The 13,229-nt window shown below is 46.7% G+C and overlaps 2 protein-coding genes across 2 annotated transcripts; both read left to right on the plus strand.

The window, feature by feature from the left end:
- Positions 1-2,382: 2,382 nt before the first annotated feature.
- On the plus strand, positions 2,383-3,633 carry foxe3 (forkhead box E3). Its single transcript, XM_008302553.1, has one exon. The coding sequence runs from the start codon at positions 2,383-2,385 to the stop codon at positions 3,631-3,633; it is 1,251 nt and encodes a 416-aa protein (XP_008300775.1).
- Positions 3,634-8,500: 4,867 nt separating this feature from the next.
- Positions 8,501-10,839, plus strand: foxd2 (forkhead box D2). Its single transcript, XM_008302554.1, has one exon. It carries the CDS (start codon positions 8,922-8,924, stop codon positions 10,023-10,025), a length of 1,104 nt encoding a protein of 367 aa, XP_008300776.1. The 5' UTR covers positions 8,501-8,921; the 3' UTR covers positions 10,026-10,839.
- The last annotated feature ends 2,390 nt before the right edge of the window (positions 10,840-13,229 follow it).

A 13,229-nucleotide genomic window follows, 5' to 3' on the forward strand; every position in this document is an offset into this window, starting at 1 on the left:
AGGCCTTTGCTGATGAGCAGTGGACCAATGAGAGGCCTTTGCTGATGAGCAGTGGTCCAGAACACCTGTCAACAGGTGAGAAGTCTGACTGAGAGTTACAGGAACACCTGATGGCAGTGATTGGCTCAGAGGGTTGTTCAGCTCCATGTTAGTTCATAGGTCCATCAGGCTGGTTGGATTGTGTGTGTGTTTTAATATATTTCTGTTGAACCACTGTTCAAACCAACGTCATATTGCTCATTAGATGTTTATTTATTATTACTTTAGTCAGTTTCAGCTCATTCCAGTGACTGAAGCTGGTTTCTGTCTTTCATGGGAGGCTGTGAACACATCTGAGGACTAATTCTTCTAAAACATGTACTAATCTGATGTCAGCCATTAAATCTTGTTCAGATCATCTCTGTCTGTCTCTGTGTCGGTCGTCGTTTGTCCTCCTGGACTTTACATGTGGCAGACAAACTGAAAGAAACACGTGTTTAATAACTAATGTGGGAGGTTTGGCATCATTCCTCCAAAAGACATTTCCTTTATTTGGTGTTTCTTTTCATTAGATCTACTAATTGCAGGATCTCTAATAAATGACTTCCATCCTTCTTACACTCCTCAAACCGTCCGTTGACCATCTTGTGCTAAACATTCGTCTCCATCAATCAGGTTTTCTCATGTTTTCCTTTCATTCGTCCCCAGCGCCTCTGCCCGTGTTGCTCAAAGCCACGCCGGCGGTCCCTCGTTGTGTATCCTACCTTTTGTAATTACCTTCAGCCCCTGTTTGCCTAAATAATCAATTAAAAGCACCATCACGTCCTGGTGTTTGAAGGCTGTTGTCTGCACACCAACTGTGTGCACAACACTGTTTTCACTTCACAATCCATAAGATAACACCTCTGCTCTCCGGCCAGGCCGCTGTTTGATTATCACTCTCCAAAAATGAAAATGAAATGAAGGGATATTTACTTTTCTTGCCCAAAAGCTTTGATAGCTCAATTGCTTGTTTTCAGTGGCTTGTTATTGTTTTTCAATCGGTGGATTGGCTGCTGGGTTTGGAGCAGCTCTGTGGCTGTTGGTTCTGTCCTGGATATACACACAGCTGGAGGCCCAGAGAGCAGCACAGAGCACGGATCACTCACTCAGTCTGTGGCTCCAACGGGACGTCTCAGGACGGGCCAGGGTGGGATTCAGAACCACCACAGGTTAGAGCTCCGGTTTGAGCTGTTTGGGCCATCTGTGGGTTCTAACGGGCTTCACTGAGCTGTAGGAAAAAAATAAAGAAAAGAAAAAGAAGGAATGAAAACCCAACAGTACGGACATCAGAGAAAATAAGTTAAAAACAGTCGACCATTGAAACTTAACAAAAACTGACCAGCAGATATCTGTGACAAAGATTTGATTCTTTAATTATTAAACACTATAAAACTGTCTAAATTATTTAAAGTCACACATTCAAATGCAGATTAAAATATTCATATTTTTGCTTTCTAATAACAGCAAATATCAGGAAAATAATAATAATAATAATAATAATAATAATAATAATAATAATAATAATAATATTCTGGCTGATTTAAATACAATACAAAACACCAGACTTTTATGGTCAAATATTATTGAAGAATAAATTACTAATAATTAATTTACCATTTATTTCATTCCTAATATGCATTTTTTCCTTTTAAATAACAGAACATATCTGTACAAGAACTTCTGTTTCTTTTGCTGACTGAATACAAATAAAGTTAAAACAGAACCGATCCGTTGTGTCCTGCTCACCTGGAGGTTCATCCTGTGTTCTGTCATTTTATTATCTGTGGTTTAACAGAACTGTGAGAATCTGTTCAATAACTGTGAAATGTTTTTAAACGGTTATAAAACGTTGGTTATTAGTTTCTCTGTACATTGAGCATGTTGCCTCCTCCAGTGTGATGAAGTGAAGCTGACAGCAGGAGTCCAGAACCACCTCCTCACTGATGTTCTCATGACTGAACATCTTCAGGGTGGAAGTGGACCTGGACCTGGACCTGAACCTGGACCTGCTGGTCAGGTTCATGTTCTTCTCAGTGTGGTTGAAGGCCAGCAGACTGAACTCTGTCCAGATAGAGCTGAACTGTTCCCGTGAGCTCAGAGCAGCTTGTTGTGGAGTCCATCTGCCTGCTGGGTGGAGGAGGAGGAGGTGGAGGAGGTGGAGGGTCCTCCTGCCTCCATCGTCACAGGCGGCCCAGTGGCGTCACTGCTGGCCTGTCTTATAAAACTGTCAACGCCTTCCTCTCACCTGGACAGACACACACCGACCCGAACACAGCGGCTGGTTGTGGCCGGAGCAGCAGGCAGCGGAACATCCTCCTCTGGTCATTTCAGCAGCAGCAGGAGCGCCTTTCTGCTTCTTTTATGAATCTGGCAAACTACTCGTACTTCTCTGGCATGTGCAACATGACCGCAGAGCACTCGCCCGCCGAGGCCAGTCCTGTCCTCATGTCCCCCAGCGTCAGCCTGGACTCCCCGCTGCCTCCGCCGCCTCTCATGCTGCAGGCCCGCTCCAAGGACAACATCCTCATCAAGTCGGAGCCCCGGGGAGGCAGCCCCGGTACCGAGGACGGAGCCGCCCTGGGCCAGACGGAGGAGCACCTGCCCACGGGGAGCCGGCGCAGGAAGCGGCCGGTGCAGAGGGGGAAGCCGCCCTACAGCTACATCGCCCTCATCGCCATGGCCATCGCCAACTCCCCGGAGAGGAAGCTCACCCTGGGGGGCATCTACAAGTTCATCATGGAGCGCTTCCCCTTCTACCGGGAGAACTCCAAGAAGTGGCAGAACTCCATCCGCCACAACCTGACCCTCAACGACTGCTTCGTCAAGATCCCCCGGGAGCCCGGCAGGCCCGGCAAGGGCAACTACTGGACGCTGGACCCCGCGGCCGAGGACATGTTCGACAACGGCAGCTTCCTGCGGAGGAGGAAAAGGTTCAAGCGCACAGACGTGAGCACGTACCCGGGCTACATGCAGAGCTCCAGCGCCTTCACCCCGACGCCCATGGGCAGGCCGTCCTACCCCAACAGCCTGTACGCGGGCATCGGCTCCGGGTACGGCTCCCAGCTGGCCGCCTCCTCCCCGCATCCGGCCATGCTGCACCACTACCAGAGCAGCGGGGTGGGCCAGGGCCAGCCGCGCATGTTCAGCATCGACAACATCATCAGCCAGCAGACGGTGGTGCAGAGCGGCCCGGTGGCGGAGCTCAACTCCCAGGCGCTGGGGCTGGGCGGAGGCGACCTGGGCGCCATGACCTCCAGCTGCTCGGTCACCGGCACCGACCCGTCGGCCTGCTTCCAGCCGCAGAGCGTCAACCCGTCTGCCAACATGCTGAGCAGGAACAGCGGGAACATCTCATCCAACCTGAGCGCCGGCTACCCCTACTCCTCCTCGGCCTCTCCTCCGAACCTGCCCGCCATGAGCCAGTCGGGCTTCTCCCCGGGCAGCTCTCAGGTGTACTGCTCCGGCAACAGGCTGTCCCTGCCGGCGCTGCGCCCCAGCTCCTGCGCCGAGCACACGGAGCAGCTGCTGGGCCTGTCCAGCCCCATGAACTCCTACAACAACAGCTACATGAGACAGGCCAACTTTGCGTCAGGACTGGACCGGTACATGTGAGATGTTCTTGCTTTACCAGAACCATCAGAAGGAGCAGTGAGGGGGGATGGCAGCAGGCAGGAGCAGCGGGACGTTACAGCCTCATGTAGGAAAGGCTGGTTAGTATTCTGTCACCTGAACTCATCTAAGGACAGGTTTTATTTTTCAGAACCCACATAAGAACCCGACCGAGCCTCACTCTAAACATTCCTATTGAAAGCCATGTAGATGTCTGACACATTCCTCAGAGGATGTAAGGCCAGATGTGTGCTGCAAGCAGAGATCCTGTTGAGTCTGATCTCAAGTTTACATGTTTCTTATATGGTTGTTATTTCTCTGTGTGTGTAAATAGTCTGCTGATGTACAAACTCTATCAGAGAAGAATGGATGCTATCATTGGTGGCGACAAGTCGCTGAGAATAAATGGATTTTTGCAGTAAAACCAACGTGGTCTTTGTTTGTGACAGATAATGAAGAACAACATGTTTAGATTTACTGATGGTTTCATCATGAAAACAAATGTTCAAAAATAAACGTCTTCCTTCATTTCAAATGAATCTCGATCAGATATGAGCTCAAGCTGCTCTGACACAATCTGACATCATTCATTTTATTAGAAAATAAACGAGGATCAATTCTGTCATCAAACTGGTTCAGATGTAATTTTTATCCTCCACTAACACAAGCTGAAGGCCCAGACATGGCAGCAGCACTGACTCACTGGATCTTAGTCAAAAGCCTGAATATTTATCTCCTAAAACAAAATGATGGAGCGGCACCAGCCTGACATGTGCTAAACATGTCACACAGAATATTCACACAAATCACAGCAAGTCAGGAATCATCAGTTCATCTTCTGACTAAACTGATCAGAGTCACAGGCAGGGTTAGACACTCACAAAACTATCAAACTAAACCAAAACCGCTGCTGGAAATAAACCCTAAAAGCTGCAATACAGGCCTTTGATTTGAATCAAACTGATCAAATCCTACAGACTGAGTAAGACGTGGATGTTACATGACTGTACGTTCACATGTGCAGAAATCTGTAGTTCTCTAACTGCTGGCTTTTCCTTTATGTTTAATCATGAAGGTCAGTCTAACAGCTTTGTTCCTCTTCTCAGGATCATTTTATTTAGAAAACTTCACTGACAATCTCAAACTCGACGCCCTTAACCAGTGAGTGAGCACCAAGCAGTGAAGCTTGTGAAGTGAAAATGAACAATGATGGGACCATAAGTTGTGGAAACCCGTTCCCTCGTACCTGGAGACGTATACGTGGAGGTACAGGAAGTACTGTTAGAACTGAGGTTTAAGGCAACAAGCAGTATTTTAGTAGTTTTAGTAGTTTTGTGGACAGCTGTGGTCCCGGAGGCGAGTCACCAACTGATTAAATGTTATTAAAAAACACTCACAAAACTATGAAACGTGTATAAAAAAGACAGAGTGAAGGGTTAGGGTTAACCCGAACCCTAACCAGCTGCAAAAACACACATAAACGTATAGTGACTGAATAAAAGGCAGAATCAGTGTATTTGTTCTGGTTCCACCTGGTGGGTCACAGCCACCGTCCACACGATCAACAGTGAAGCAAGAATATCTGGAAACCAGAAGATCTGCAGCACGAGATCCAAAACCAAACGTCATTTATCCACCTGCTCTGATAAAACTCCGGCTGCAGCAGCTCACAGCTCCGTCACAACCAGCTGACCTCCACCAGCACACTTTCATCCCACAGCTGCTTGTTCACTGTGGACCGGCACCGGTTCTGATAGAGAACGGCTTGTTCAGTGTGGACCGGCACCGGTTCTGATAGAGAACGGCTTGTTCAGTGTGGACCGGCACCGGTTCTGATAGAGAACGGCTTGTTCAGTGTGGACCGGCACCGGTTCTGATAGAGAACGGCTTGTTCAGTGTGGACCGGCACTGGTTCTGCTAGAGACCAGCTGGTCCACTGAAGGTACTGGAGGAGGCAGCGCTGACGTTTCCTTCCACTAGATGGAGGCAGAAGCAGACTGATGTGAGACCTCCTTCACATTTCCTTAGGTTTTCATAGATTGGTGCTGATTCTGCTCTAACATGTGAACGTGGCACCAGGCAGCAGTAGGAGGTGGTTTCATCACACACCTGAGCTGCTGACATGACCTGATTCCCTCTGCAGACTGAGGAGAGTCTTACTGTGACAGGATGTCCTGCCACATGCACCTTTCCTGTTAGTCGCCTTATTCTTGTTATTTTACTATTAAAAACACATTCAAATAAAACTTTGAGAATTTAAAAAGAATCAGAATCAAAATGTGTTCCTCAAGCTGTATTTAAATATTGTTGTAATGAAAATCAGTTGCTGGAGGGTTTCACAGTGTGACAGAGCGCCTTTCATTCCTGCCTTTAACCTTTATTCCAGCATGCAATCCTGGAAAAATACAATAAAATGCAACCAGAGCTGCATTTGCTGTTTATTCCTTCTGCAAATAAACAGTAAAAAAATGATCTCTCTCAGGCAGCTGCTGCAGCTCGTAGAGAAGACATGAAGCAGTAAAGTCTCCCCGAACGGTGTCCGAGCGCTGGTTCTGTTCACTTCATGTCACTCCAACATCAAGAGCATCTGCAGGTCAAATAAAGATGAATGTGATCTATGAAAGCTGACAGTGTGAATCTTGCTCTGTTTGTGGAGTGCATTCAGTGAAACTATGAGTGATATAAACTGCTGAGTCCTCTGACGTGAGGCTGCATTTCCTCAACAGGCTACTTTCATATGACTTTATGTTATTTGGCTCCTTTGTCATCATCGCAGCAGCTTTCTGTTCTGGCAGAGCAGTCCTCACTGTGGTCTTATTTGTATGAGTCAGAAATTAAAAGTCTCACCTGCAAGTAGAAGAATGTCCCCTCTGCTGCCAGCAGGGGGCGCATCAGCACCACAGACTGCAACAGCAGAAGCCACTGATCCCAGAGAAGCACTGATAACACGAACTAAAACCGACTGGAGCTTTGAACAGCCTCATATGGGCCTCTTCTATATGCCACTGCATTCATATAATGTACAGAAACGGATTAAAGTGAGATTATTTTCATCCACAGCTGTAAATGAAGCAGGTGTGGGGCCATTTTGCTGACGGGGTTTTATATATAAAATACATTTATTCAGGTTGATCATGTGTCCTGAGCAGCATTTACTGTCTGTCTAATAAAACACAGGCTGCAGGTCTTTAAATTTAGGCTTTAAATCAACAAACCGGGGCATCAATTCCTCTAATATCCAGGAAAGAATCACATCCAGTCATGTGCTGTGGAAGACAACGTGGGAGATGAATAAATTAAATGCATGCATTTAAAAAATAAATCTCTTGGCTTCAAATTATTTAGGAAATCTATGAATGCACAGAACGAGTGGCTGTGCGTCCTGGAGACGGTCACGCGTGGAGCAGCTGCCAGCGCGTCTATTTCAGAGTTTAAAGGCAGGTCAGAGCATCAGTCAGCCTCCTGGAGACTCAAGGTGCTGCACGCTTGACTTGAACTTGATTCCTCAGCGGAACAGTTTCCATCAGAGAAGAAAATCCACAATCAAATAAACAAACAAAAGCGTGTTCATGAATTTATTAAAAACGGATAAAAACCAGAGGCCCTGTCGGATTAAAATTATAATAATTTAAAAAAGAGTTCATTATATTTTTAAAATAAAAATAAAAATATGAGCGTGTGTTTGCTGTTGGACCTGCAGCTCTGATGGTGAGGTTCTGCTGTAACGAAGCAGAACGAACCGGGGACGTCCAGGCTGATGTGCGGCCTCTGGCTGCTCCCGGACACGCAGCGCAGCAGGTTGCAGCTGACTTCACCCCCGACAACAATGTGAACCACGCAGAAAATGCAGATGGGAAATGTTGTGACTTCGAGAAAACACAAAACCCGTGAGAAGGGATCCGGGACTGGAGCAGAATGTTGGACCAGACGCAGGCTTCCTGTTGTTTTAGTCAAGATGAGGCAAAAAAAACAATTTAAAATCGAAACAAAATGTGAATTAAACCAAAATGAATAAAGTCTATTTATTTGTGTCTATATTTATTTTATTTTTTGCACTATATATTTACTTTAATTCAACTAATTAATTGCATTTGAAAAATAATTCTCATTATTGCTGCTGATAATAATAAAACATGGTTTTATGTTTTGGAGATGAACCTTTCGATCCCTTCTTTTTTCTAGAAGGTCATTCTGAGCTCCAGCTGTTGAACAGAAATGAACACCTTCCTCATAATGACTACATCAACAATTAGTACATTTTAATTCAGAGTAAAAGGTTCATACTTGCTTTGCTTGTGTCTGAGCTGTTTCATAAAAATCCATCACCGCTGCGCGCCTTCTGCTTCCCTCACCTGAAAAATAAATAAATAAATAAAATCTATTTAATTAAATCACGCAGCTTCATGTTCTCAAATGAAACGTAATTATGAAGAGGATGGAGGAGAATTTATTTCTTTAATGGTGTCAGTAAGACTTCTTGCTTTTTAAATGCACCATTTTCCACATTTTTATTTTTCTTCCTGTAATCTTGTAATAATCTGTTGATAAAGCAGAGAACAGCAGAGATGTCACCTGGCAGTGAATCCAAATGCTCAAGTGTTCAAACTTCATAGTAGAATCAAGAAAAACTGATTTAATCTCCCTGTACAGAAAACAGGTCTTATTTTTTTAAATTATTTTATATTCTTATCGATAATTGAGCTTCTGAAGCTCGTTGAATCTGACTTTTGCAGGATAATTCCTTCCAGTTCCTGGTAACAGTGACTCAAAGACCACGTGACCAGCGTGGCCCTATAAATACCTTTTGAGAGCTAAGGAGGATAGTGTGACAGTCTGGCTGGATACCTACCCAATCCCGTGCGTAAAAGCTATTTTGGAAAGACGTTTGGATATCCACAAGTAGCCTTTAAACGATCTGCTGCATAAAGAGGAAACGGACGCTTCTGAAGAAAACACGAGTTCATTCGCTGCAGCATTCTTCATCCCTCACTGTCTTTTCTTTTCTTTTTCTTTTTTTGACGCCTGAAAATCTGAAGTTTTGTCGATGAGCTCCGCGCACGGCCCTGCTTGACCAGCCACGGACGCCAAGGAGCCGCCGAATCCACAGGTCAAAGAATTCTTAGTCTTTTCAATAGCTTCTAGCCATGTGTGCATTCAGTAGTTGGAGATAAAGCTGCAGCGAACGCCTGGTGTGGTTGTGAGAGGGGGAGAGGGAGGGTGTGTGCGCGCTCACCGGACCAGAGAAGGAGGAAATCTGGGAGAGAGGGGGACGAGAGGCGGCGTGTCCAAGGATGACTTTAGGGACGGATATGTCCGACAGCTCTGCATTGTCCGAAGATGTGGACATCGATGTGGTCGGTGGCGACATATCCGTCGGAAAGGACGGAAAGTACATTCACCACGAGTTCAACTTGGACAATGACTCGGACGATAATTACTCCCAGAACGCGGCCGAGAGGGCTTCCTCTCCGGGGCTCAGCAGCTCCGACTGTCCGTCAGACCAGCTGGGCTCCGGCGCAGAGGCCGGCACCGTGATCGGCGACAAACCCAGAAAAAGTGCACTTGTGAAACCCCCTTACTCCTACATCGCTCTGATCACCATGGCCATCCTGCAGAGCCCCAAGAAGCGCCTCACGCTCAGCGAGATCTGCGAGTTCATCAGCAATAGGTTCCCCTACTACCGGGAGAAATTCCCCGCGTGGCAGAACTCGATCCGGCACAACCTTTCCCTAAATGACTGCTTTGTGAAAATCCCACGGGAGCCCGGCAACCCCGGGAAGGGCAACTACTGGACCCTCGACCCGGACTCGGCAGACATGTTCGACAACGGGAGCTTCTTGCGCAGGAGGAAGCGCTTCAAGAGGCACCAGAGCAACGAAATCCTCAGGGACTCCGGCGGCTTCCTGCCCGGGTTCGGATACGGCCCGTACGGATACAACTATGGACTCCAGCTGCAGAACTTCCACGCAGCCCACAACCCTTACCACCCACACCCCACAGGTGGCTCGTTCCCGTTCCCTAACGCCCCCTGCACCTTGCCCCCGTCGGCCTCCATATTCCCCGCGCCACATCACCTGCCCTCCCTTTTAGGGGCCGACTTGAGAAAGCCTTTTTATCCTCAGCTGAGCCCGTCTCTGCCGCCTCTCAAGACGGACTCCAGCACCCCGAGCCGGCCTTCCTTCTCCATTGACAATATCATCGGCGCGGCCAACTCCAGCGGCTCTTCCTACAGCGCGCAGCCGGGCAGCCAGGCGCAGATCCTGGCCATGCTGAGCCCGGCGCTGGCCTCCGCCTCCAGCCACTTGAACTTAACACAGGACAGCATCCTACAGCCTGGGCCGCAGAGCCAGACTTTTTCCAGCAAAACCTCGAACATGAACACTTGTCCTTTTTAAGAAAAGACAGCGAGAAAAAGGAAAAATAAAAGAAAAATAAAAAAACGTGCGAAGTGGCCGCTGACGGTAAACAGCCTGGTGAAGGTAGGCTGAACATCCGGCTGCTCAGGCTGTCTGAGGCTCTCCCGGGTTCCTAACAATGTCAGAGGAGAGATGAGTTTATTTATGGCTTGTATATAAGTGTGTGTATAATATTGAGAGAGAAGGATGTTTTAGAGGAGGCGGCCTGCTCCCGGCTGCGGCCTTCATCTGTCAGAACCACCACCAGGATTCTGGTGTTTTAACTTAAAGTCGTTACCAACGGCTACGGGGAGTGTTTCCCATATTTTTCTTTTTTTAAATACAGCTGAGAGTTTTATGATGATCGATGTTGTTTTTATTTGTGCGTGGTGAGAATGTGGCTGTTGTTGTGGACGTAGGCTGACAAGAGACGGCAAACTCAGGTTTAACTTAGAAAGCACACGGAGACAGACGGACGGGCTTCTGACATTAAAAATAATAATTAAAAAAAAAACATTTTCCTACTTTCACTCCCCCTAAAAGCTTCTCTACATGGTGAACTTGTGACAGAAAAAACAAAGAAAAAAAAAAGTCCTTCATGTTTTGCCCGTGGACACGTAGGCTGTGTGATTGTGGGTCTGCAGAGCGCCATACCTGTCCTCAACCTTTACCTGTTCCTCCTACTCACCATTTAATCTGTGAAGCATACAGTATGTCATGTGTTGCCAATAGACAAACACCTAAATGTTCATAGGTCATTTTTTGTTGTAATGACGAGAATAATAAATGTTTGTGAATTTAAAGGGGAAAAAAATCGTTATTTTTTATTGCATGAAAAGTAGAATTTTTTTTTAGTGGATAAAATAGAATTCAGTTGAAAAAGGTTGTTTTATTGCTGTTTTATTACTTTAAATTGTATTATTTGCAGGGCTTTATTTTAAACCAAGTGTTGCACACAGAGACAGGACCGTTTTTTTATTCCATCTTAATAATTCTGAGCTCGGATGTGAAGCCTGATGCTGACAATAATTCAGGTGCACATCTGACCAATTAAACTACTTCAGTTTTCTTCAGAGTGCAGCAAATTAAGACCCGTTTGAAGGTGTGAGAAACGCACAAAAATTCGCTTGAACTGTTTCCTTGCACGCCTGGACGTGTATCACATCCACGGACGTCCCGCCACCGTGGGCGCGGATTCCTCTTGTGTGGCTCCCGCTCGCTTGTAAAGGACCGTTTCCTCACAAAGGCCCTAAATGAATGGGGGGGCCGTGAGCGGGCCTCGGCGGTCTGTAATTGAAAGTGAACAAGGATATAGCCACGGTCTTTTGGGGCTTTCGTTGCTAATTTGTAGCAGCATTTTTCATCAGGCTCCTAATCCTCCATAATGCGGCTTTCTGGCCGTTTGTTGATGTTGTCAGCGCGGACCCCTGGCCCAGGGCGCTGAATGTGCGCGCAGCGAGCGGTCCCCAGTGAGACCAGCCACACACATTTAGAGCCTGAAAAGCAATCTTCTCAAAAGGCCCTCGGTTTTGCTCCGCTTTCATGTCATCTGTGTTGTCTCGGGATACATATAAAGGAAGCAGTGGGACTCGTCCGGCTACAGAAAACAGGCCTATTGGTCTTTTTCAGAGTTGTTGGAGCACATGTTTCCAGACAGGAGGGGGTGTAAAGCCTCCTTTATTTACCAGATCTGTGCGCAAATGGTTAAATTAGTTTGTGGGTGTTTTGACAGATGATTATTAAGGATGAAGGGTGGGAGGGCTGACTCCTCTGTTTCCCCTCAGCACAGCTCACTGAAAGTCTTTGAAACGAAAACCAACACATGACTACTTTCTTTATCCAGCCCAGCCTTTTCTTCCCTTTCTGCTCCTCTCCCTCCTTGTTAGTGGGAACCGGACAACTGATAAACGGCGCGCAAGGATTTGGGAAATCATTTTGATTAGCGCCTCTCCCGCTGTATCCACCATGTTAATTGATATCCTGCATCTATAATTTGCAGAGTAAATGAGGTGGAAAAAAACATTAGCAGCCTGTTGAAGTTTTCTCTGCACAGCCGCCCTGACAGGGAGTCATTACGCACCGCATCAGACCATTAAAATCCACATCAAGCGTTTGCAGAAGGTGGTTAAAAAACATTTAAATAACGACAGGAACGAAAAGTAAGCCAATAAAACAGAAAAAAACACACACACACAGTGCACACAGAGCACGAGGCGCACCGTGGCTGCGCAGCGCGGAGGTTCAGCCAAAGGCACGGGCTTTGAAAACGGACGATTTGAGCCTGAACTCATTTGTATGGATTTTCAGCTCAGACGCGCACCAGCACTGACCAGCTCTGCTCTGCTAGATTACAGGCTTGTGACCAGAATAGAACCTGGAACTTGCTCTTCCTCAAACCGCCACAAACACTGAACACATTAGATAACTCTGAGAAGGAAAAAACAAAAAAAAAACGCCCTTTAATTTCTGATCCAAACAGGAGATCATCGCGGCTCACACACTGACAGGTTCATACTTCATAAAGACGCGGGGCTGTCACTCGGGGACCACCCACAGCTCCAGCACCCACAGCTCCAGCACCCACAGCTCCAGCACCCACAGAGCCTCTTTATTTAGGCACCACGACGACATTTGTCTTTTTTTATTTATTTATTTTTTTGCGTGACGTTTTTCCTCAAACGGAATCCGGACTGAGCGGTATGCGCACTGACAGCCAGATGACTCAACAGTCGCCATAAACGCTTTTATAAATTTCAAGGCAATTCCCATCTCTGTCTAACCGCTTCCATATGCCCCGGTAGGGCGGATAGGCCGCCGTCATGTATTTATAGACTCTGAACGTCAACATGGAGGAGATTCATCTCTTCTTTTCGCTCTGAATATTTTCTCCTTGTAGGATTCCTGGGGAAAGTCCTCGGGATGACAAACAGTGATCACAGTAAGACCACGTTATTATTATTATTATTATTATTATTATTATTATTATTATTATTATTACTACTACAGCTCCACCGGGGCTTTCCGCTGCTCGACACCAGAGGATTACATGAAATCGTTCTGCTTGAGTCTCTCGCTTTCTGCCAATAACTGCGTCCTGATCGATGCATCTTTCAAAGCTGCGCCTTGAAGGACACCAGGACACAAAGTGTGCTGACAGCCGTACGTGGGTGTGTGTCGATTTTCTGCAAGGTGTGTGTGTGTGTG

Source organism: Stegastes partitus, unplaced genomic scaffold (genome assembly GCF_000690725.1).
Source record: "Stegastes partitus isolate 25-593 unplaced genomic scaffold, Stegastes_partitus-1.0.2 Scaffold1835, whole genome shotgun sequence".
NCBI lineage: Eukaryota > Metazoa > Chordata > Actinopteri > Pomacentridae > Stegastes > Stegastes partitus.